Below are 25,356 nucleotides of genomic sequence, written 5' to 3'. Positions count from 1 at the left end.
TTTTCCTTGATTGTTATTGCCTGAATATAACATTTTGTATTTATTGCTCAGAAAGATCTTACCAGTTTTGGTCTTTTTTGTTTCAGTCACCCCTATTATGTCGATTTGGTACTTATCTAATTCCTCAGCTAGCTCCATTTCTTTGCCATTCAGGCTTCTTACGTTGATAGTACCAATCTTTAACTCTGGTGATGTTGAGTTGGGGTTTGTTTTCAGATTTGTTCCAGTAGCTGACTTTTCGCTGTTTGCCCTGGTTCCCTGGCGAAAACAACGGGGGCCTTGTTTAACCGGGCGACGCCCCAGCCGGCATGAAATTTTGTCATGTTGTACCATCATTTTTTATTTTGGTTTAACCAATAAGAATACAATTTGGTCGGCTAAATCCCAAATTGCCAGCCCATCCTCATTCGTTCAGTATCAAAGTAGATACCCAACAGGGTGCGCCACGAGAAGGTGAGGATTGGACATTAGGTCAGAAGCCCTGGTCGGTTCTCCGCATTCCTTTAAAGGCTATGTGGAGGTCTCCTCTCAGTTATACAGCTTTGACCCTTAAGCACCCCTCAACACATTCATCATATCATAAAATGCAAGCTGATTGCTAAAATAAGATCTGCCCCTTACAAACCCATGTTGACAATTAGCAAATCCCATGTCCATCAACCTAATCCAGTATTCTATTCCTAACCAGTTTCTAAAACACTTTGACCACAACTGCAGATATACAGATTGATATTCCACTATAGAATTTGCAGTGCTCTCTCGGCTACAATAACTATCCACTAGTGTGAACCTGTCAATTATTTTTCCTCTTGTTTGCCATATAGCTGAAGAATTTGCTTGAATTATCCTTGGTCGGACTGGCCAAACTCCACTCATACTGCATTTTTAATTTCTTTATCATGCATGTCACCCTCACACTTCTGTCCTAGAACCATGCTTGTGGAGAGATACTATTTTGCCTTCTTTCCACTTGTTAGGGGCCTTCCTCACTGCAAGACTTTCATTAACTAATTAAGTCAAGGCATAGCTAACTGTTTTGTATTTTACTTAAAAATATGTGGCAATATGTCATCCATTCCTACGGCCTTATTAACACCTAACCCAAGCAACACCTCATTCTTTCACCTTTAATTCTCCTAATACTTACTCCATTTTTATATGTTGTACAGCAATGTTGATTAAAGAATTCCACTATAGAATTTGTAGTGCTCTCTCGGCTACAATAACTATCCACTAGTGTGAGCCTGTCATAATTATTTTTCCTCTTGTTTGCCATACAGCTGAAGAATTTGTGTGAATTATATCCTTGGTCAGACTAGCCAATCTCCACTCATACTGCATTTTTAATTTCTTTATCATGCATGTCACCCGCCTAGCCTGCACTTTATACTCCTCGTGTAGCTGATCGCTATTGAATGTTTTGTACTGTTATATTTTTTCCAACACTGAAGAATGAAACCCACAAGCATCCATTTCATTCCTACTCTCTTTATTTGTTTAACACTTGATATGCAGTTATAACTGCTTGTGTTCAGATAGTGCTTTATCAATTCCCATGTGCTGCCAAAACATTTTTCCTACAGCTCATCAACTCAATGCATTGATGCTAATTGATTATAGAGCTTCCCATAATTGCCAACCTTATAATTCCACATATATCCTTTTTTTGTTATAATCTTTTCATGCTTCACCACTTCCCAAACAAGTACCTCATGATCACTCTCACCAACAGATAAGTGTTGATCTCATTAACAACCACATCCTGTGAGGATACATTAATGACCTACTTCAGTTAACCTCCAACCCAATACACAGTTTTGCAGATGACAGCACATTGCACTCCTCTCTTTCATTTGATAAACCTTACCCTACACAACTCACTTCAACCCACAGAACATCAACCACAACTTCCCTGAATGCAGACCTCCAAAACATCAAGGTTATCTGAGCCCCATCGGAGCTCAGATAACCTCATCAACTTCAACGCTAGTAAAACTCAGTTCTGTTTATTTCCCACAAAAAAAGAACCATTTTCCCACAGTATTATTTTTGATAACACTCAAATCCCCAGGTAAGATGAAATTTCTCTTCTCGGAATTACCATGACATCATGCCTCTCCTGGCATAAACACATCACAACCATTGCGTCCTCAGCTTCCAAAAAACTAGTCTTTCTCTTTCGCTCAAGATGTTACTTCACTTCAAAACAGCTGTTAACCTTATACAAATTGCAAATTCACCCAGCTATTGAATACTGTTCTCACATTTGGAGTGGGGCTCCTAAAAGTTCCCTCAAAATGCTTGACTCAATACAGAGGAGAGCAATTAGACTGATAAATGATCCATCTCTTACTGACTCACTCCCCCTCCCCCTCCCCCCCCCCAACTTTCACATAGATGTTTAGTCTCTGCAATTTGTATATTCTACAAATATTTTCATGGAAAATGCACATCTGAAACAACATCAATAATTCCCCCACTCTGTACTAAACCCATTGGAACACTTCCAGCCACCTCCCAACATCCCTTCACAGTACACCTTGAAACCCACAGAACAAGTTTCTTTTCCTCCTCCTTCATCCCTGCTACTGATGTACTGTGGAACAGTCTTACCCCTTGAGGCATTTCCCAAGGAATACAATATACAGGCTTTCAAATCGAATGTTAACAAGTTCCTCCTTTCCCATCCCACTACCCATATACGGTACTAAAGTACTATAGGTTGACCAGCCAACCTCTCGTATATGGGCCCAACATTAAAAAAAATAATAATAATCCAATTATCACATTTTGCTTAAGATAGTTATTTTTCAGAAATTCCACATATTCACTTTTCTTGTTCCTATACATTATTTCCTCCTTCCAATCTACATTCTTGTAATTAAAATCTCTCATTAGGATAATCTTCTTTTAACATGCCCAACTAATCTGCCTAAACATTTCAAAGTCAGTAATCTACATTCCCTGGCCTATAACAACATATTATTAAATGTACTACCCTGAAATTAACATGAAATGAATTAACATTCATTTCAATTTCAACTCAGCCTGATTGGCCAAGTGGTTAGCGTGCACATTATCCAACCAACAGGCTGCAGGTTGGAATCCCACCAAGGGCATGGGTGTTTGTGATGATCTTATAATTTGCCAGCCTGGTTGGCCACGTGGTTAGTGTATCTGCTCCTAAAAGGCTGTGAGTCGAATCCCACCGTGAACACGGATGTTTGTGATCGTCTGTGAAAGTAGTAGTGGTAGTGGGCAGTAGATAGTGTTGGGATAGATCAGTGGTGGTGAACCTTTTTATGTGCGCGTGCCAAAAATTTACCAATCGATTTGCTGACGTGCTGGGCAGTTTTTAATAGGGAAAAAAATTAATAGAAAATTAATCTAACTTAATTTATTTATTTATTTATAAAATATATATATTTTATAAATAATTATTTATAATTTTATAGATAATGTTTTATTTTATTTATAATATTTATTTATTTATAAATTTATAATGTTATTCAGAGTATTAACGATAAACAACACCTCGTCATGAATGTGTTAAAACTAAGAAATATATGGTGAATGTTGTTATGACAGTTTCACATGTTATGGAATTTGGTTGAAGAGAATTAACATTTCAACTCAACAATTGTAGGTTGAGTTTGGGTGCCGTGACCTTTTGTTAATACCGCACCAATCATATGCGCATCTTCATAGCTGCTCTCTGGTGTAAAATAAAATTTAACTTGTGCATATTGTAACAATTAAAAAAAAGGTTGAATAATTTATAAACGTATGAAAGGATATCAATGTAAATCGTTGACGTGCCAGCAAAATTCTCAGACATGCCACCTCTGGCATGCGTGTCCCAGGTTCGCCATCTATGGTGTAGATGAGGTAGTTCACTACAGTTGGTGGATTGAGTTGTGGAGATAGAGTTGTAGAGTACCCTCCTTCGATGAGTCCTCAAGACTCCTTGGAGGTGTCATATAATAATAATAACTTCACACCACAGATTCAAAATCTTCACATGCACACTACAATTTTCAACTTTCCGAAATGCCTGATCATATCTTAAATCATCATTTAAGATACATTAAGTTTCAACACCAACTGAATAACTTTTTTTTTTTGAAAAAAACTACTCACTTGCAGTTTTACTATTCAAAAAAGTTTCTCCTGTTTTAGAAATTTATAACATTAGCATAAAGGGTTCAAAGGACAAGAACTTACCATTGCTTTTGAACTTTATTTACTTTACTAAAGCATTTGATTCTGTTGACAGGGAACAACTATGGGAAACACTCAAACTTTATGGAATTCCACCTAAAATAATCAGGGCAATCAAGGCACCCTACCGGGATATCAAGCCGCTGTACTAGTTAATGGAGAGAAAACAGACAGTTTTCCCATCACCACAGGAGTCCTACAGGGAGATACTCTGGCCCCATATCTATTCATCATAGTGATTGACTATATTTTTAAATTGATTCAAGTTAAATCTGGAATCCTCATCAAAGACCCATATATAAGATGCACCTTGAAGACCTGATCTTTGCAGATGACACAGTCCTCATTGACTCCAATATTACAGATGCCCAAAACCACTTCAACAGCCTTAGGAGAACCACAGAAATATTTGGACTAAAAATAAACTTCCAAAAAACAAAGATATTAAAGAATCAAATAGATGGGCACATCTATATAAATCAAAATGATCCTTGACGAAGTAGAAGACTTGGTATACCTAGGATCACACATCTCAGATTCCTTAACAGACATTAAGACAAGAAAACAGAAAGCACTTCAGTTCCACAGAAGTCTTAATAAAGTATGGAAGTCAAGCCTCATCTCAAAGGAGACGAAGATTCATCTTTACAAGTGCACCAGTCAGTCTATCTTTCTGTATGGCTCCCAGACCTGGAACATCTCAACCAAAACTGCAACCAATATGATAAATAGCTTTGGAACTACTTGTCTAAGAAATATCCTGGATTACTCCTGGCAAGACCACATTCCCATCATCATCATCATCATCATCATCAAATTCCTGCCATGTACCCTCAAGGGGTGTACAGGATATGACAGTACTACATGAAAAAATTACATCATTACTAACTTCCTATCTACAATTTTCCTCCAAATCAGTCTGTTACTTGTCAAGACTCCAACATTATCAGATCTTATATTTCTATCGTCTACGGCACTTTGTACCGTATCAATCCACCTATATCTTGGTCTTCCTCTGGATCGTTTTCCTGCCAACCTGGCAGAGAACACTTGTTTTGCTAATCTTTCCTCTCCCATTCTATTTAAGTGACCATACCATCTGAGATTAGCTCTGCTAACGCATTCCTGGATGCTGACAATGTCAAGTTCTTTCCTAATATCCTCATTTTTAATATGATATTGCCATTGATGCCATCTGTTCACGCCTCTAATCTTTCTCAGGACTCTCATATCTGCGGTCTCTAGTCTTTGGTCAAGTGTTTTACTTCTGACCCAGCTCTCAGATCCATAAGTTAAAATTGGTTTGAACACAGTCTTGTATACAGCTAATTTAGTGTTCTGACTAATTTCTTTCTTATTCCATATGAATTTATTCAATTGACTTCCCACGATACCAGCTTTGCTGATTCTGTTGTCTATTTCTATATTTAGTTTACCATCTTCAGTAAAAATTGTGCCTAAGTAGCTGAAATGTTTTACTTGTTCCACAGGTTCTCCATTCACAACACAGTCGACATTTTCAATGATTCTGCCTATTTTCATTGTCTTTGTCTTTTTATTGCTGACCTTCATACCATATCTATTACAACAGCTATTCAATTTAGTCAGAGAATCTTGCAGACTTGTAGCGGATTTATTTAGAAGTATAACATCATCCGCATAAAGCAAAGAGCTGACATTAACATCTCCAATTTTGATATCAGGTTTAATACCACATTCCTTCATAATGTGATCCATATAGATAATGAATAACAGAGGGGATAATGTACATCCTTGTCTCACACCAGATTTAACATTAAACCATCTTCCTGTACTTCCTTCAATTCTAACTGCTGACTTACAACTCAAATAAAGACTAAGTATTGCTTGATATAATGTCCCATTGACACCATATAACTGCAGCGTATTGAATAGCTTCTCTCTTGGCACCTTGTCATATGCCTTTTCCAAATCGACAAAACTTAAATACAGATCTTTGTTATATTCCCATGCTTTCTCGACTATTTGTCGTAAAGTGAAGATCTGATCCTGACAGCCTCTATTTGGCCTGAATCCAGCTTGTTCTTCACCAAGCTTTTCTTCCACAATTCTTCTCAACCGTTTCTCAAGTATACTTGCATAGATCTTGCCAGGAACACTCAGTAGGGAAATATCTCTGTAATTCTCACATTCAGTTTTATTTCCCTTTTTATATATGGGTACTATGAGAGCTCTACTCCAATCATCGGGAATTCGTCCCTCTGTCCAGGCTTTCTGAACTATGCAGTGCAGCCACTGTAAGACTCTTAAACCACCATACTTCAGCATTTCTGGTCGAATATCATCTACTCCTGCTGCCTTTCCACATTTCAAGCCTTTGATGGCTTTTTCTACTTCAAGTATGGATATGTATTCCTGACTGCATGCCTGGTCAGTGTTTTTTATAACTGTGCTGTCATCACTGCTTGTTTCATTTAGCAGTTTTTCAAAGTAATTACTCCATACTTCAAGGATATCTTTTTCTCCTGTTTTCATTTCACCTTTATCATCTCTAATTCCTTTTACAGCACTCTTTCCTCCATTCCTAAGCTTCTTCAACAACCTCCAGAATATTTTGCCACCTTCTTGATATTTATTTTCTATATTCTTGCCAAAGTCCTCCCATGACTTTTGTTTAGCTAGTTTTACACACTGTTTAGCTTTCTTACATTTGTCTCTGTATTCTGTAAGAGTAAAAGCTGACTTATTTGCCAGGAACTTTTGATATACTTTCTTCTTTTCCTTCACTGCCTCTTTAACTTCCTGTGTCCACCAGGGAGTTCTGATTTTTTTTTATCCTTGCACACAACCTCACCACATGCCTCTCTGGCAGAATCAATCAATGTTTCCTTCAGAGTTTGCCACTGAATCTCCAAGGTTTGATTCCTGTTCTCAAACTCTTTCATTTTCTTTTCAATAATATTTCTGTATTTTAGTCTACAGTTCACATCTAAGAGCTGCTCAACTTTTATTCGCTTTAAAACTTTCTTACATGTTATTCTTTTCAATATGAAATTCAATTTTATCCTGCTCAAGACTAAATAGTGATCACTTCCAATTTCAAATCCTCTGTACACTCTGGTGTCCTGCACCAAGGAGAAAACATCACTATCAACAATAACATAGTCAATGAGACTTTTCTTATTCCTAGCCTCTTCTCTCCATGTGAATTTGTGCACATTTTTATGTTGGAACATGGTGTTAGTAATAACCAGTCCGTGTCCTGAGCAGAAATCCAACAGATATTTGCCATTATTATTAGCTTTGCTCTTTTCTCCAAATTTTCCCAAAATATTTTTGTATGTCTCACAATCATTTCCTACTCTACTATTTAGATCCCCAACAAGGACCAAGTTTTCCTTTTTCATTGTGTCAGTTGCTTTTTCTAAAGCCTCAAAAAATTCCTCCACTTCTACCTTAGTAGAACCTTCTGTGGGACCATAGGCACAAATAAGTCTCATTGTCCAGTTCCCCATTCTCATATTTGCCCACATTACTCTACTTGAGACTGACTGCCATTCAAGAAGATTAGCCTCGTATTTTGTGTTGAATACTATGGCTACTCCTTCTTTTCCTTGATTGTCATTGCCTGAATATAACATTTTATATTTATTGCTCAGAAAGATCTCACCAGTTTTGGTCTTTTTTGTTTCAGTCACCCCTATTATGTCGATCTGGTACTTATCTAATTCCTCAGCTAGCTCCATTTCTTTGCCATTATCCTCTAGTCAGCACGGTTCAAAGAAACCAAATAAAATGGCTCACCACCAACTCAGACATCTGCCCTCTGCACCTTTTGATACTCTGGTCCTCTACACCCCTACAGATGAAAAAAAAAAAAAAAAAAAAAAAAAGAGGCAGACCCCAGACTCAATATTGGAAATATATCGGCAATATTCCTCCCAACTCTCCGCATCAAAGATCCATCAATTAGCATGACAGAGAAGCCTGGATTTCTTTCACATCATAAAAACCTCCAAGTCCTATCTTAATGTACACAGACTACTTATTGTTTTGATTGGTTCCCTATTTTTAATTGTAAAATTATAAATAAACAATGATCATGAACATTAGCATGTAAAGTTACAGTATATATTTATTGTCCTGTTTGACACCACACTTTCTTGATCTCAGGTGTGCTATGAATTTTCAGTCCTTTAGGGGAAAATATGACTGCAAAAAATAATAATAAAATAACTTAAATTTAAATAAAAATTAAATTGACATTTTAATTTGAAAGTAACTGTTGATATGAACTATTAAAATTAATGAGTTCAAGTAAATTTTTACAGAGCTAAGCAAGTCATATCAAAAGATGAACAGAAATCTAGCAATTATCCACTTTTATATATATATATATATATATATATATATATATATATATAAAAAGACATACTTACAGTCTTTCTAATTGAGGAAGATCAGAAAATGTGTTTGGTTCAATCCTCTCAATTTTATTAAAGTGTATGTATCTGAAACAACAGCAAACAACAAAAAAAATATTAAACATGACAATGTTGAATATCTTGAATGCAGTATCATTAATGATAGTGTTATAAAACAGTGTTGTAAGCATTATCAAGCAGATTCCTACATTTTCTGTTAAACTGTTTGTAGATTTTGAATGATCACCTCATTTAATACATTTTTATTCAATGACATTTCACCATCCCCGTCTAATTATAAAGAAATCAGCTGCATGCCAGTTGGGTGGATAATTTAACAGCATGCATTGTGCTTCTAACCTACAGGTAAGAAAGCTGAATGTTGTCATGCATGTGTCAGATACTAGTATGGCATAGATGTTCAAGAAAGTCTTCAGGTTGGTTTATTACCTATATGAGATCATTCCATTTATTGGAGGCCTGGAGTGCATGGACAAAGGATAGTTTAAAATCTAGAACAGGATTTCCTGTATTAATATGCTATAAGTATAGCAACCTTTTGTTAGTATGGCCATCACTGTACAGCAGGGGGAGTGATGTATTGGTATGTGCAAAATTTAAGGGCAATTTCAGTAATTTTGTCTATACCGACTAAGCTATGAAGGCTGTTATGATAATATTAACACTAAAGAGGAGATAAAAGATGAACTGTGTGTTGTGCACTGGTGTTCACTTACTACTTTGTGCTTTTGTCAATGTTAGTTCTATTGAACAACAGCTAGAGAAAAATCAAAGCAGAAAAATAGACTGACAAAAAGTGAAGCTGTCAAGCAATGATCTGTCAGTTAGCCAGTCTGTTCTGTTCAAGATCAAGTCAAGAATTTTTAGAAAGTTTTTTTTTTTGTCCGACATCAAGATGTTATTTGTATAGTGCGACAGCTACTCAGGAGAAAAAGTGGTGCTGAGGGTGAAAGAAGACATTGACAAAGCAATAAACAAGATTTGTTTGCACCAGGAAAAGTTGGACATAACATCCTTAAGTATAAAAAGTTTAGTTGTTTTCATAAGAGTTATATTCAAGCATATGTTATGAAAAGCTGATGTGAAAAATATATAATCATAGATAGTGTTTTTTTTTTCATACACACAATTACTGACTTCAGAACTATCTTGAATCCAATTTATATACTACAAGCCTATACTATGTTAGGCTTAGTAATTCAGATGGGCTTACAGTAAGTTAATACAAAAGCCCTGCTCTAAAAACCAAATATGCATGTATGGAACTAAAGTGGAATTGAAATGCAAACCTGTTGGTTGGGGAGTGCATATACCAACCACTAAACCAAATCACCAATGTTGCTCATAATACCAAATTTGCATTCCACAGTTCATTCTTTCATAACTAACATTTCAGAATTCTGATGTTACCATAGTTGCTCATCTTTGGACTCAAGCAGCTAATTACTGCAGAAATCAGATGACCAGATTTGTGCACAGGAAGTCTACGAGCAGTTCTGCCCAGACAACACAGAGCATTACATTTGTACTGCAAAATTTAAACCCCTGCACCATGGACACTCACATTTGTTATAATAAATTTTCTTCAGAATATTTTCTTCAGAATAGCATTGTGCACTAAGAACACAGTGGATTTTCATGAATGCTGGATATCCTACCAGCAAAATACATAACAGATAGAAATTAGTTACCTATGCTTTTTATATATCCCCATTTCAAAGAGCAATGTTTTTTTGTTTTTTTTTCATCTCAATGATAACATAGAAGTCCAGTGTGATACTTATTTGGCAAAGATTTTCATTCAAACAGTGCAAGTTTTTGCCAGCACTCAGCAGTGTTTAGTGCATTTCAGTTTGACAGAAATGATTACCAAAGCATGTAAGGCTATTAGACCAGTATACTAAGTTAATTACATGTGTTCTGACTGTTTGCCTATGTTGAGAGATAAAAAATAATAATTTCCAGAAAGAGTACTGAGACTGTTTTTTAGCTCACCTTTAACTGCAAATTTTTATAAATGTTCCTCCCATCCTAAGGATCTTAACCCATATCTGTCCAACTGAATGACATGCCATTTGGTGGTGTAGATTTCATACAAGATGTGGTCACTTGAGAAAGAATCACAGATCAGATAGAAAGGACAGATAATTAAAAATTATCTCCATGCTTACTTATCATACATTATTAATTTTTCTGTTAGCCCTTCAGTAATTTCTAAATGCTAATGTAAAATTATATTTCAAAACATAATGTGGACAATAAGAAAAAAATTCCTAATTAAAAATAAACAACCTTGAATCAGTTTTCCAGTATAATTTTGAAGAGATTTGGAGATGAATGATTATTCATCATCATTCTTCAATTTTCATTAAAGAATACAGAATTAAAAGATGAGTTTAAGAAATCCATATATATTTAGATATATTTTAGAACTATTTTAAATTAGAATACTCACAGCTGTTCCAATTTATGAAGACCTTTGAAAGCATTACTATGTATTGTCTTGATACGATTCTTGTACAAATAACTGCAGAAGAAAATAATACATGCATAAAATTTTTACTTACCCAGAAAATACTTTAAATTCTTACATCATTCTTTAACCACCTTACCAGCCATTATGGATCAAATACGCATCCTCATACGCTTCATATCCATCATATATTTCAATGTAATATTAATGGTATTATAATTTTAATATGCACTTTGCATCCATGATAACTTGGACATATATATATGTTCTGGCCGGTAGCGTGGTTAAATGATTAACAACAATAAAAATAAACTTAATATTTACTGGATTTCTGTTCAGACATGGACCAGTCTTTACTAATAAAAATTTTCGAACAATGTGAACAAATTAACATGAACAGAAGACACTTCACTATGAATATCTTTGCACTGGTTCAGGATATGAGTATACAGAGGATTTAAAATAAGTAATCATTTAGTTATAAGCAGAATGAAAATTATCACAATGAAAAAAGAAAAACATATAAAAATTTTGAAAAGAATCAAAGTCAAGCAACTTTCAGAGATGAAAGCTATATATATACTCAAATATATAAATATTACCTTGATGGACTTGTGTTTCATTCAGGATTTCTCCACGAGTACAGGTCACAAAGATGCCTCCAACAATCTCAATCTTGAGCCTCTCTCTTCCATGTTATACCCATTGATTTCACTAATGGGTCTTTCTTTCTTGTAGGTGTCTTCCTGGTTTTCTCTTTATTCTCAGTTGCCAATTAAGTATTCTATATGTCCATCTGTTATCCCTGAGTTTTGCTATGTGGCCTGCCCATCTCATCTTGTTTTCGTATACTGCAGTTACATCTTTTACACCTGATCTCTTAGTTCCATATTTCCAAGATGTTCCATTTTGCTAATGTTACAAATCCTACATTCTATTTCGCACTGAGTTATCCTGAGGGTCTCTTCTTGTTTTGTTGTGTTACATGTTTCTGATCCATATGCGAGTGATGGAAGAATGTCACTATTAAAAGTTTTGCCTTCGCAGAGATGTCAAGATTTGGATCAGTGTTTAGTCTGTTGAATGATAGCCATACTGCTGTCTTTTGTTTTACTAGCTCTTTAGATAAATCATTATTCATTTTTATTATTTGTCCTAAGTAATTGTAAGAGTTAACCTGTTCTATAGGGATGTTATTAATACATAGATTGCTGTCACTTGTGTAGATGTTTTTAATCCATTTTGCTTTTTCTTGATTCATTTCTAAGCCTATCTCGCTGCTGTTTGTGTATATTTTTTCACCCATTTCTTCTAGGTCTTTTGGGTTTTGAGATAGATCACAGGCAAACATAAGAATTCATAATTTTTTTTTCCATCTATGGTTATTCCTCTGTTTAGATCTATTTTTCTCAGAATATATTCTAAACTGCAGGTAAATAAGTTTGGGAAGATCACATTGCCTTGGCTGACCCCCCCCCCTCTTTATATCTATATTTATAGGTTGATCAAATAGTGTTATTTTTGTGGTCAGATTTATGTTAATTTTTTTTATCATGTGGATGTATGTAGGATCCACATTTATTTACAGTAAGGCATGGATGATTGCATTGTGTTCTATGGTATTAAATGCTTTTTTGAAATCAATAAAGAGGAAACAGTATTTTCTGCATTTTTCTGTTAATTGCAAAATAACCTGAATATGATCTGTTGTGAAGCCTCTTCTGAATCCTGCTTGCTCTCTGCTAGAGTTGTCTTTGAGAGTAGTTTGGATTGTGTTCAGTATTACCCTGTTCATGATAAGAGTAGACAGACTGAGTGATCACCCAATATTATTATTATCATCATCCCAAGACCCCATGTAGTCAAAGACTCATCTAGGAGATCCTTTTGTCATACAACTCATCATACTGTGCTTTAAACACACTCAAATTCTCTGCAGACACCACACTCTCAGGCAAGGCATTCAAATCATTCACAACTCTGCATGCAAAAAACCTGCTCCTCACTCCCATGCTCACACCCTCCATATACATATATTCCAGGGAAGACCTCAGGTTATCCGATGATTTCCCACTGTTTTCTGTAAATTCTATCCAACATTGATCCTATGTTGAATAGGATTTACCAACACAGGATCAATGCGATATATAGGATCACATCAGCCAAGGCGATGTGATCTTCTCAAACCTATTTACCTGCACTTTAGAATATAACCCCTTGCTAACTTGTAGGTCTCTATCATATCACCTCACCTAACCCAAGCAACACTTGATACACCTCTTTCTTTCACCTTTAATTCTCCTAATACTTGCCTCATTTTTCTATGTTGTACAGCACCATTTGCACAAGTATGATGTACATTAATGAAGTGTTGATTAAAGAATTCCACTATACCATTTACAGTGCTCTCTCGGCTACAATAACTATCCACCAGTGTGAATCTGCCATAATTATTTTTACTCTTGTTTCCATATAGCAGAAGAATTTGCTTGAATTATCCTTGGTCAGCTGGCCAATCTCCTCTCATACTGCATTTTTAATTTGTTTATCATGCATGTCACCCTTCTAGCCTGTGCTTTATACTTCTCGTGTATCTAATCGCTATTGAATGTTTTCTACTGTTATTCTTTTCCAACATTGAAGAATGAAATTCACAAATATCTAGTTCATCCCTACTCTCTTTATTTGTTTAATACTTGATATGCAGTTATAACTGCTTGTGTCAGATAGTGCTTTATCAATTCCCATGTACTGCCAAAACATTTTTCCTACAGCTCATCAACTCAATGCATTAATGCTATTTGATTATAGAGCTTCCCATAATTGCTAACATTATAATTCCACATATATCCTTTTTTGTTATAATCTTTTCCTGCTTCACCACTTCCCAAACAAGTGCCTCATGATCACTCTCACCAACAGATGAGTGTTAATCTCATAAACAACCACATCCTGTGAGGATATCACCAAATCCAACTATCACATTCTGCTTAAGATTATTTTTCAGAAATTCCACATATTCACTTTTTTTGTTCCTCTACATTATTTCCTCTTTCAATCTACATTCTTGTAATTAAAATCTCTCGTTAGAATAATCTTTTAACATGTCCAATTAATCTGCCTGAACATTTCAAAGTATGTAATCTACATTCCCTGGCCTACAGCAACATCTTACTAAATGTACTACCCTGTTAATTAATATTAAATGTGCTACCCACAACACCTGACAGACAGATAGGCTTATAATTTGATGCCCGAGTCTATCATCTCCCTTATGAAGCGGCACAATCTTGTCCTCCTTCCACTCCTTAGGAACTTGACAAAGTGCAAGACTCGTATTAAAAAAATATGTCAAGGCAGGTGTCAACTCCCTGGCACATTCCTTCAGAAAATGCGGTGATATATTATCAAGTCCCACAGTCTTATTTACATTTAATTTGCTCAATTCCCCATACATCTCTTGCTCACTTACAGTCAGTCTCTCCTCCCCATCATCAACTGCTCTCAATCTTTACAGTTTTGGCAATATAAATATTATTCAAGAAAAAATGAATGAAAACAAGACCCAAACCTTGGGACTCAGTGGCATCTGAAGAAAAAACACCAATTCAGCCACAAAAGCTGAACAGAAAACTCTGCAAGGATAGAACAATCAGAGCTCCACAAGGGACTCACAAATCAAGAGGCAGTTATGAAAAAGAAGAAAATGTATCTAAGTGCTCTGAGAGAGAAGAGAAATATGTAAGTAAGCAAAATAAAGTACTTTTTTTTTTCTTTTTTTTTTTACTGAGTGGATATATCAACTTGTGATGATTAATCAGATTTTGACTCACTTATTTTTATTCATTAAAACAATGCTACTCTGACATGGCTGACAGAATCTTCAGGAAGATATTTAGCACAAAACATTTCTGAACAGCAGTCATTTCAATAAACTGAAAAATCCTGCATCAATAGTTTAATCACATGTATCATTAGGCACACCATGCAGAGTCTACACATTGTTGTGGAAACTATGTGATTACTAGCATCAGAGAGGTCATCATTGTTACATATACTAATTAACAATTTCCAGATATCATGAAGTCCAAGTCCTTGTTTCTATTTAGTGTGCAGTGAGAGTAAATGACCTGGAAAAATCCTTGAACCAATATGATGAAATTATTCTGTTCTAAGTGATGCATGGAGGAAGCCTGCCAATTTGCTGCATGAGCATCAAATTCACATACATATTGTATAGGGAATTCAATGATGAGAAAGTGACAAAAGCATGTTTCACAGGTAAATTTGTATATGTAAGAAGTGAACGAGTTAATTGTTTTGGCAGGCACAAATGATTTGAAAGGTAAAAAATATGCGATGAGAGAGAGGATATGAAAGTTGTTAGAAGCAGCAGCAGCATAGAGAATAAGAAAATAAAGTTGCGAGTCTGCTGCCTCATTATGATACAACAGAATTGAGAAGAGCCATGATTGTCAATGAGAAAACTGAGTAGAAGGAATTGGTTGCAGTTTATAGATGTGGAATGAATTTGATGGAAAGGATGTGTATATGCCTGATGGATTCCACTTTAATGGTTTGGAGTTAAATGCTTTGAAAAATTGTTCAGTGAGAATTTAGAAGTGCAAAACCAGGAAAACTGGAGAAATTAGGTGGGGAGCAATGTTAATAGCCACCCCCTAGAACAGAGGAGTGTGAATGCAGGAATGACTGAGGAAATAGCCACCTTGGGATAGATCAGTATCCCAGGAATGATCGTGAAGAGCTGGGGGTATAGTTTCTCTAGTTTCGAATCTGGATGGCAGGCAATGATATTTAAAAGGTAACTGTGGGACCAAGAGGTTGCTGAAATGCATATACACAGATGCTCAAAGTATCAAAAATAAAAGAGAGGAGTTTTTTGGCATTGGCATCAATGAGACCTTGTTGTTAGAGAATGATGTATTTAAAGGGATAGAATGTAATGGATACTGTATTTTCAGAGAAGATAGAGGAAATAGGACAGGAGAAGGGGGTATTATTAATGATAGCTGAAGAACTTCAACCAACAAAACTAGAAGTTATGGAAGGCTATAGATCTGAGGGAAATAGTTCATTTGGGGCTGCCTGGTGTGAGATAAAGGTCAATAAATAAGACAAAACATTATTGGTTCTGCTATTGACCTGGGAGTCAAGAAGATGTGGACAACATGCAATGGCAGATTAGCATAATAAGTGCAGGCCAAGTAATTATCATGGGAGACTTCAACTATTAGGATATAGACTGAAAGGAGGAAGGAGCACATGGCAACATGGAAATTAATATTATTATTATTGCATAACACCTCCAGGGAGTCTGAAGTCCTACAACTCTGTCTCCACCACTCGATCTCACCAACTACAACAAACAGCAACCACCATCAACTACACCAATGCCATCTACCGCCCACTACCAAAACTAGCATTTTCACAGACAATGACAAACATACATGCCCACAGCAGGATTCGAACTTGCAGCCTTTTGGCTGGAAGCATGTGATGGAGGGGACCAGGGGTTTCAGAGTGCTGGATCTGGTAATAGCATCAGAAGATTTATCTAGAACTACAGTAACAACATAATAATTTTAGTTTAATCCTTTATCCAAGTGTGAGCAAGTGAAAAATAAACTTTCAACATCTTCCTCTAAATCCAGAGTAATTTAATAAAAAGGTGGCACACTGTTTGGCAACTCCTATGGGTAGAGATGACCTTACTAATGCTTCTGCCTGGTATCTCCACTTGGGCCTGGCTCCCACTGAAGAGACCTCAATAAAGGTCGAAATTAGTCTGGGTAGTGGCCCTTTCCTTAATGCATAACATTATACATATCCACAAGGAGATGTGTTTTGCATTATGGGAGATACTGAGATAGGCGTGATGTTAGCTTGCTCCACCTTTGCAACGAGTTGCCTGGTGTTGTACTGCCTTGCCCCAGTCCTGAAGATACTTTCAAGCACAAACTTTGTTTGCTCACACTTGGATAAAGGATTAAACTAAATTTATTATAGCCTAACCAAGTGAAAAATAAACTTTCAACATCTTTCTCTAAATCCAGAGTAATTTAATAAAAAGGTGGCACACCGTTTGGCAACTCCTATGGGTAGAGATGACCTTGCTAATGCTTCTGCCTGGTATCTCCACTTCGGCCTTGCTCCCACTGAAGAGACCTCAATAAAGGTCGAAATTAGTCTGGGTAGTGGCCCTTCCCTTAATGCATAACATTATACATATCTGTATAATGTTATGATAGGAGTGATGTTAGCTTGCTCCACCTTTGCAACGAGTTGCCTGGTGTTGTACCGCCTCGCCCCAGTCCTGAAGATACTTTCAGGCGCAAACTTTGTTTGCTCACACTTGGATAAAGGATTAAACTAAATTTATTATACTCTAACCAAGTGAAAAATCAACTTTCTACAGTAGCAACACTACCTGCAATCAAAAAAATTGACCATGCAGTCTTGTTCTAGAAGGTTGCTCAACATGTGGAATTTTCAAGAAAGGATTTATGTGAAACTACAAAGCTGGTAATTACAACAAACTTAAGAAGTAACATGAAGAAATGCCATGGTATAAAAAAAGGTACATAGAATGAATGTCATTAGTGCATGGGAAGCAATTAGGGATTGTTTGAGCAAGGCGGTATCAGACTGCATACCCAGGGTCAGAATGATGAACCAAGTAGAGATTAAGTAGATGAGTAGCAATAAGAAGCATGAGCTGCAAAAAAGCATTGTGGAAGGAACATAAACAAAAAGGTGATCAGCATGCTCATGAGTAATATGAAGCACAAGCAAGAATGGTAGCAAGTATGGTAAGGATGGCTAAATTTGAATTTGAGAGAAAATTAGATAAGCAGGCCAAAGTAAATCCAAAAATTTTTTTGCTACGTAACAAGTAAGAATGATTATGGAAAGATAATTTTCCTGAGTGCTAATGGTAGGAAAGTGATAGAAGCAGAAGAAATAGTTCAATTACTAAGTGATCACTTTGCAAGGGTATATCATCCAGGCAGTGATTTTGCAGTTGACATGGCAGACTGATGTGAGCACTAAGGTGGATGAAATGGAGGTATTTAATGTATTGAAAAATATCAATGTGAATACAGCAGTGGGATTGAATGGTATGTCAGCACATGTGCCATGAGAATGTGCAAGAGAATTAGCAGTTCCTCTGACAAGGTTGTTTAATTTAAGTCTCAGCTCTGGCAAAGTTCCAAGGAAGTGGAAAGAGGGTAAGATAGTTCCATTACATAAAGGTAGCTCCAGGACAGAAGTAGCAAATTACAGACCAACTAGTATCTCTGGAGTGGCGGTTCAAGTATTGGAAAAGTTAGGAATGGGTGGATAGGAATATGATACACTATAGAAAGCAGCATTGCTTTGTAAAAGGGAGGTCCTGCCTCAGTAATTTATTTTCATTTTAATGAGGTAGCAGCAGAATTGGATAAAGGAAATGGCTACACTATGATACTGCTGGACTTTGCAAAAACATTGACAGAATACTACATGGAAAATTATTACATAAGTTGGAGCAAATGGAAATGGATATGAGGTTGGTGGCATGGATGGGGGAGGGATATGATGGAGTAGAATCAAGGCAAATGAGGGTGACTAGTAAAGTACATGAGGGCTTTCTACTAGGACTGCTATTCTTTAATTTATATATGAATGATATAGCAGATTTGAGGAGGAATATTCAGTTGCTTGCTCATGATGCAAAAATGGGGAGGGAAATAGTTGATAATGGTGATATAGATACCTATCAAGGTGACTTAAATATCCTGTAATCTGGTACTATCAATATGATACAAAGTATCATATTGATAGTACCAGATTACAGGAGATTGGTGATTAGGGATCTGAGGTAGATGGAAATTTTGAAATTCAAAGGACATATTCAAGAGTTAGCAAAATAGCTCAGAGGATTACTTAGATATTGAAGAACACAATAACAAGTAAAGATAAGGAGGTTATTATCACTCTTTATAAGGCTATGATTCAGCCACATGTTGATTACTGTACACAGATTTTGCCATGTGTGTTTCTAGGGCACTGGGAGGTGGTGGAGAGGATTCAGAGATGAGTGACTAAGCTCGTGACAGATCTGTGGAGAATAGATTGAAGGTGTGTGGGTTGCAGGGTTTAGCTGACAGGCAGAAGAGAAGGGATATGATAGAAACTTATAAGTTACAAAAAGGATTCTATAACACTGACATAAAAGAAATTTTTCAATACATAGTGAATAAGGGAAAAAACAAGGGGTCACACTCTTGAAAGTTTTCAAGGAGTATTTTTTAAGATGTATGATAGGTATTGTGTTAATGGATAGTGTGGGTTTCCCATAATGCGTCTTTTGACTCATGAAGTACCCATATAAATAATAATTCTATGTGAGGACATGTTCTGCAGGTTCCACTTTTTTTTCAAGATCGTCTAAGGTTTTTTTTTAAGATTTGGAAACATCTACAGGTTTGACCCAGTTCACATTTCTGCAAGAAAGAGGAATCTTGTGTACCCAAGGATATTTGTAGAATGGAACGTTGTCTTTAGGAGAATATAGGAAACTTCATATGGTGCTAACTGGTTCGAAGGCCATTCTGATGTTAACTGATTTTAATAATTGGGCTATTTTTTATTTTTTTGATGTGTTGCCAATGTATGGTAAGGAAACAGTGCCTTTGTAATTAATTTCTGTGTTAACACTGGACTGTTAGTAATTCTCGTAGAAAGGCTCAGACGTTGGTTAACCATGCTTATTAAATAACTTGAGGAATTCACAACGTACAAGGGATATAAATTAAATTAAACTCTAATCTATATTTCCAATATTTTGGCAACGTCACGTTCCATCTTCACAGGAACTTAAAATAAACACATGTGCATGCAGGCACTACACACAGTAAATGAGGACGAAGCAGGAAGCTACTGTTTCTCCTAAAAGTCCTGACTGTCATTCTTCTAACATGTAAGAACTAGAGCAGTCACTGGCCAACATCCATTCTGTCCAACTCTAAACATACCAAACAAACTTCTCATCTTCATTCCATCCCTCTATTCTTTGAAATAGTCTCTCCCAAACTGTTTTTTTTTTTCACCAAGTACAACTTTCAACTCTTTAAGAAACTATCAATAGGCTACTTCTTTCTCCTTGATCACATATAGCATTCTAGTGTTATAGGTCCTTGTGACCTTTCATGTGTGATCACCATAATAAAAGGCAATTTTATGAAAAAATAAAAACATCATATTGAAAAAAATACATTCTTCATAAACATACTAGCAACAGGGTTTAAGATTAATATACCTTGATTAAAGAATGTGAATACTGACCAAGAACAATTATTCTGCTTATAATTGAATAATGTGTCTATATTTGAGTCTACAAAAACTGCTCAACTGATTCTTTTTAAAACTTTTGTAACAATTTTTTAAAATTCATTTTTATCCTGCTCGATACTAAATGCTGATCACTTCCCATTTCAAATCCTAGGTATACTCTTGTGCCTTAAACAACTGAAGATTTCACAATCAACAATAACACATACAATAAAACTTATTTCTTGTGTTTTCTTTCCATGTAAATTTGTGAACATACTTTATGCTGGAACATCATATTAGTAATGACTAGTCCACGTGCTGAACAAAAATCCATCAAGTACATTAAGTTTTAGCTTTACTCTTTTCTCCAATTTTTCCCAAAACATTTCTACCAGTAATTTATTTCCTGATCTGGTATTTACATCTCCAATAAACAACTTTTCCATTTACTTTGCATCAATTGCCTTCTCTGATGATTTGAAAAATTCTTTAGGAGAACTTTCTGTGCAGAAATAGATTTAAATCTTATTGTCCAGTAGGTATGGTTCCCCATTTTGATGTTTGCCTATAGCACTTACTTGAAATCACCTGCATTCAAGAAGATTTTCCTCATTAAGTGTTGAATACCATCTTGTAATTATAAGCAGAATTTCACCTGTTTTCACCTTCTTTGTTTCAGCAAAAGAAATTACATAGCCTGAGAGCATGGTGTCGGCAGAGAATTTGCAGTATTATGAGCGGTGTGTATGAAAAAAGACCCTCTAGGTGGGCGAGTCCATGGGATCTCAAGATGATGATAAAGCAAAATGACTATCTCTTAATAATGAAAGATTTCAATGCCAGTAAGGACCATTCCACTTGGTACTAATGTAACAATTGGTGAAGCCACAATAGAATTTGAAACTTCTCCATTTATGATAATTTAAAAATTTACTAATACTTTTAACATAAAGAATGCCATCTGTTCACTTGGCAAACAAAACAAACCCCAGAAGGCACTATATAATAACTACAAGAAAAAAAGTTCATATGATATACCAAGTAGAGTATTCAGAGGAGCAAAAATAGAATTAGATCATATATGTATACATATGTAGACAGCAATCTCTCAGTTAGCCAACAGATTTCCTGGTGAGTTAACTGAAGGTATGGTTAAATAAATGTGCAGTTATATGGTGTGCTGTTCCAGGAATCAGATGACATGCCAATTCATTAAAGGATTAGGTGTACTGTATAAATGTCATAAGTCATTAAGAACAAATTAACAAAATTGTCTGATGATCTGCTTTTTATTGATTACTGACTCATCTTTATAAAGGCAAGTCAATGCTCATAGGCCAGCTCTAAACAAACTAAGCATAAGATAAAGGACGTATCTCAACTAGACTTACAGGTATCTTAATTCTTTGAGGCCAGTGAATGCTTCTTCATCAATCCTACTAATGTGATTGTTATTGAGGAGCCTGAAATATAAAATGATTAGTGATAAAATTCATTACTGACAACTACAGAATGGCAATGAAACTAAAATACAATACTTAACAGTTCATAAATAATATCTAGTTAAACTGATTGATCATATCCATAATATATATAACTAATATTTAAATATCATTATGCCAGCATATGTTTATCTCAAACTTTGCAGCACAGCAAATTAAGCTTTGTCAACTGTAATCAGCTGCTCTGTCACAATGCCTATGTTCATATCCATTGAAAATGGGAGAGTGGAAGAGCCAAAGTTCACAATTTGTAAATCTCCAAGGTAATAAAGTAGTTGACATTGTGATTATTTTCTCTATTTTTTCTGAAAGAGTTAAGGTGAGGGCAATAAGATAATTGAATGACAGGTTTATATTGTTATGGTACAAGCACAAACTCCTGCACACGAATCCAAAGACTCATCACAGGAAACCCAAACTATCCACCCAATATACAGTAGCCCTCCCCCCCCCCCCCTTATCCACAGTTTGTTACCTGTGGTCAACCCTGGTTTGAAAATACTAAATGGAAAATTCCAGAAATAACAGGCTAAGACTAAGTACAGTACTCACTAGGCTACCTGCCCGTTAGTCACTTAGCAGCCATCAGATTTGAAATTTGCTGAAGTGTTGTGAATTGCACAGACATTAAAGAACAAAATTATGGAATACCATCCTTGGATAAAAAATAGCATTAAAGTCACCTGTATGATCACCAAAAGATTACAACCTCTGCAGCAACACTTTGATGAGTTAAAAAGAAACAGAACTTCCAATTACAATGTTCTTCCAAAAGGTTTTGGCAAAAAAAAAGCCTTCAACTATTGAGGATCTCCAACCAACATCATCTGCTCCTGACATCCAACCATCAACAGTCATGGCTCAATGATGCTCCTTCTGACATATCATCAGAAGGTCAATAGTAGTCTAATGTGACATCACAATACCTATGTCATTCACCTTCCTTCATCGCATAGGCACTGTGTCATCTATCATGACTAAAAGAAGAAGGGTGAGTACAGTCACAATAAGATATTTTGAGAGAGAAAGAGAGACAGACAGACCATATTCACATAACTTTTATTACAGTATATTGTTATAATTGTTCTATTTTATTATTTGTTATTGTTGTTAATCTCTTGCTGTGCCTAATTTATAAATTAAACTTTATCATAAGTATGTATAGGAAAAAACATAGTATGAGGTAGGTTCCAAAAGTTTCCAGCCTGACATACAAAATTCTTGCCAATTTTAAAATACCATATATGACAGATAGCACCATTTATAGGGAACTTAGTCTACCAGTTTCAACTCTCTTCCTGTGTCATTCAGTTGGAGGCACTCATTTGATTAAAAAGTGGCATGCTAAGGGGCTGTAATGTTAAAAATTGAGTACCGTGCTGTGATAAAGTTTTTCACCAAATAAGGGCTTTCTCTAAATGCTATTAAACAGTGTTGGATGGGTTTATGGGGAAGCTTCTCCTTCATATTCCACCGTGAAGGAACGGGGTAACGGTATCGAAGATGATCCTGGTGATGGTTGGCCTGTGGGAGTGATGACTGAGAAAAATGTCTCTTTGGTTGAGGAGGAACTGCTCAATGACAAATGGCTGAAGCTCAAAGAAATCTCAGTAAAAGTTGGGGCTTTCTATAACAAATGTCTTTCACATTGTCCACAAGAAACTTCACATGATGAAGGTCAGTGCAAGGTGAGTAACCTGACTTCTCTGTTCGATTCAGAAAAAGCATCATGTGACCTGTTCCTACAAGTTTTTAGAGCTTTGCCAAAGGAATCAGAAAAAAAGTGCCGATCATCACTAGAGATGAAACCATGGCGATTTATTATGATCCTCTTTCCAAAAGGAGTGGCGCAAACCAGGCAAAGCACTGCCAAGAAAAGCCAAGGTCACTTAGTCCATCACCAATCTTTGTTGGTGAAGTGGCAACAATGCAACATAGAAACAATCTTTTGGGATTGCTGGGGAATTCTCTTGATTGACTTCAAGGAAAGGAATACCACTGTGGATGCATGTGGAATATTATGCTTCACTACTCCTGCACAAACTGTGCAATGCCATAATGGAGAAGAGACGAGGAATGCTGAGTCATGGTGTTCGCCTGCTTAATGACAATGCTCCAGTCCACACAGCTATTGAAAGCTGCAGTGAAGAACTGTGGCTTCCAAGAGATTGAACACCCACCCTACAGCCCAAGTCTAGTACCCAGTGAATACTACCCCTTCTTGAAACTGAAGAAAGACCTTCGAGGAAGAAAATTTGCAGATGACAATGAGGTGAAATATGCAGTTTCAGTGCAGACTATTTTTCAAGGACCTAGAAATGTTAATTCAAAGATATGAAAAGTGTGTTGAAGTAAAGGGAGATTATGTTGAAAAGTAACATGGTTGTTTTCTTTCTGTCACTTCTAAAGCTTAGTCAGACCAGAAACTTATGAAACCACACTCATATATATAGGATTTAATACCATCTCCACTTTCAGGCATCCACTGGGGGGAGGGGGGGATTTGAAATGTATCCCCTGCAGATAAGGAGAAGACTGTATGATATGCAGTTACATTTTGCTGTGTTAAATTTACATTTTGATAAGACATTACATTTTGCTGAATTAAACCGACAGCCTCATTCATTTGCCCATCTATCTAGCTTATTCAAATCCTCTTGTAGGGCTGCCACATCTGCACTATTACTAATAATCCTTCCCAGCCTTGCATCATCTGCAAATAACTGAATATCCCCTTGCAATCCACTGACAGTGATTGATATAAAGGTTAAACAATATAGGTCCCAGTACTGAGCCCTGTGGGACCCCACTTGTAACCCTCTGCTTCCTTGAAACTGCCCCACCACACACAACTCTCTGATACCTATTGGAACAGCCAATCCTGAATCCAGTTGACCAATCTCACATCCAGACCCATGTGCTGCAACTTAAATATCAGCTTATCATGTGGCACCCGGTCAAATGCCTTCACTAAGTCTAAGAAAATGTCAGTATATGCCTTTCCTTCATCTAATGAAACTTTATTATAAAAGGCTAGCATACTGCTAAAACAAGAGTGCCCTTTCACAAATCCATGTCAACTCTCACACATAACATTACCCTCATCTGCCCAATGATGTATACAGTCCTTCACTACTTTCTCCAAGATCTTACTAACTACTGATGACACACAAACTGGTCTATAATTAGACACTTCCAGTCTGCTACTACCGTTATACAATGGCACTATCTTACCTACCTTCCATTCCATGGGCACCTTTCCAGCAGCCAGACTTTCATTGAAAAGTCACGTTAAAGGCACTGTCAGTTCCCTAGCATATTCTCTCAAAATTCATGGTGAAATACCATCCAGTCCCACAGCTTTACTGACATCCAGAGTACTCAGTATTTGAAACACACT

At 36.2% G+C, this 25,356-nt stretch overlaps 1 protein-coding gene across 4 annotated transcripts in view; it reads right to left on the bottom strand.

Annotated features, from left to right (window-relative positions):
• The window catches only part of Pxn (Peroxidasin), a 479,183-nt gene that overhangs the window by 341,164 nt on the left and 112,663 nt on the right, over positions 1-25,356 (bottom strand). For 3 of the 4 annotated variants that reach the window (XR_016550040.1, XM_090409901.1, XM_090409902.1), the window contains exons 3-5: positions 21,846-21,917; positions 11,101-11,172; positions 8,640-8,711 (exon numbers count right to left, since the gene is read on the bottom strand). Coding sequence is in view for 2 of the 4 variants with exons in the window: in XM_090409901.1 (XP_090266027.1) it covers positions 8,640-8,711; positions 11,101-11,172; positions 21,846-21,917 (216 nt within the window). In the remaining 2 variants the exon portion in view is untranslated. Of the gene's footprint in view, positions 1-8,639; positions 8,712-11,100; positions 11,173-21,845; positions 21,918-25,356 lie in introns of those variants that run through there. The other variant, XM_090409903.1, reaches the window with a different exon arrangement.

Source organism: Typopeltis vanoorti, chromosome 20, assembly GCF_054136105.1.
Source record: "Typopeltis vanoorti isolate ZY-2024b chromosome 20, IOZ_Tvanoo_1.0, whole genome shotgun sequence".
Classification (NCBI taxonomy): domain Eukaryota; kingdom Metazoa; phylum Arthropoda; class Arachnida; order Uropygi; family Thelyphonidae; genus Typopeltis; species Typopeltis vanoorti.
The sequence above is the reverse complement of the archived record's forward strand: the minus strand, read 5'-3'. Positions and strand labels throughout refer to the sequence as shown.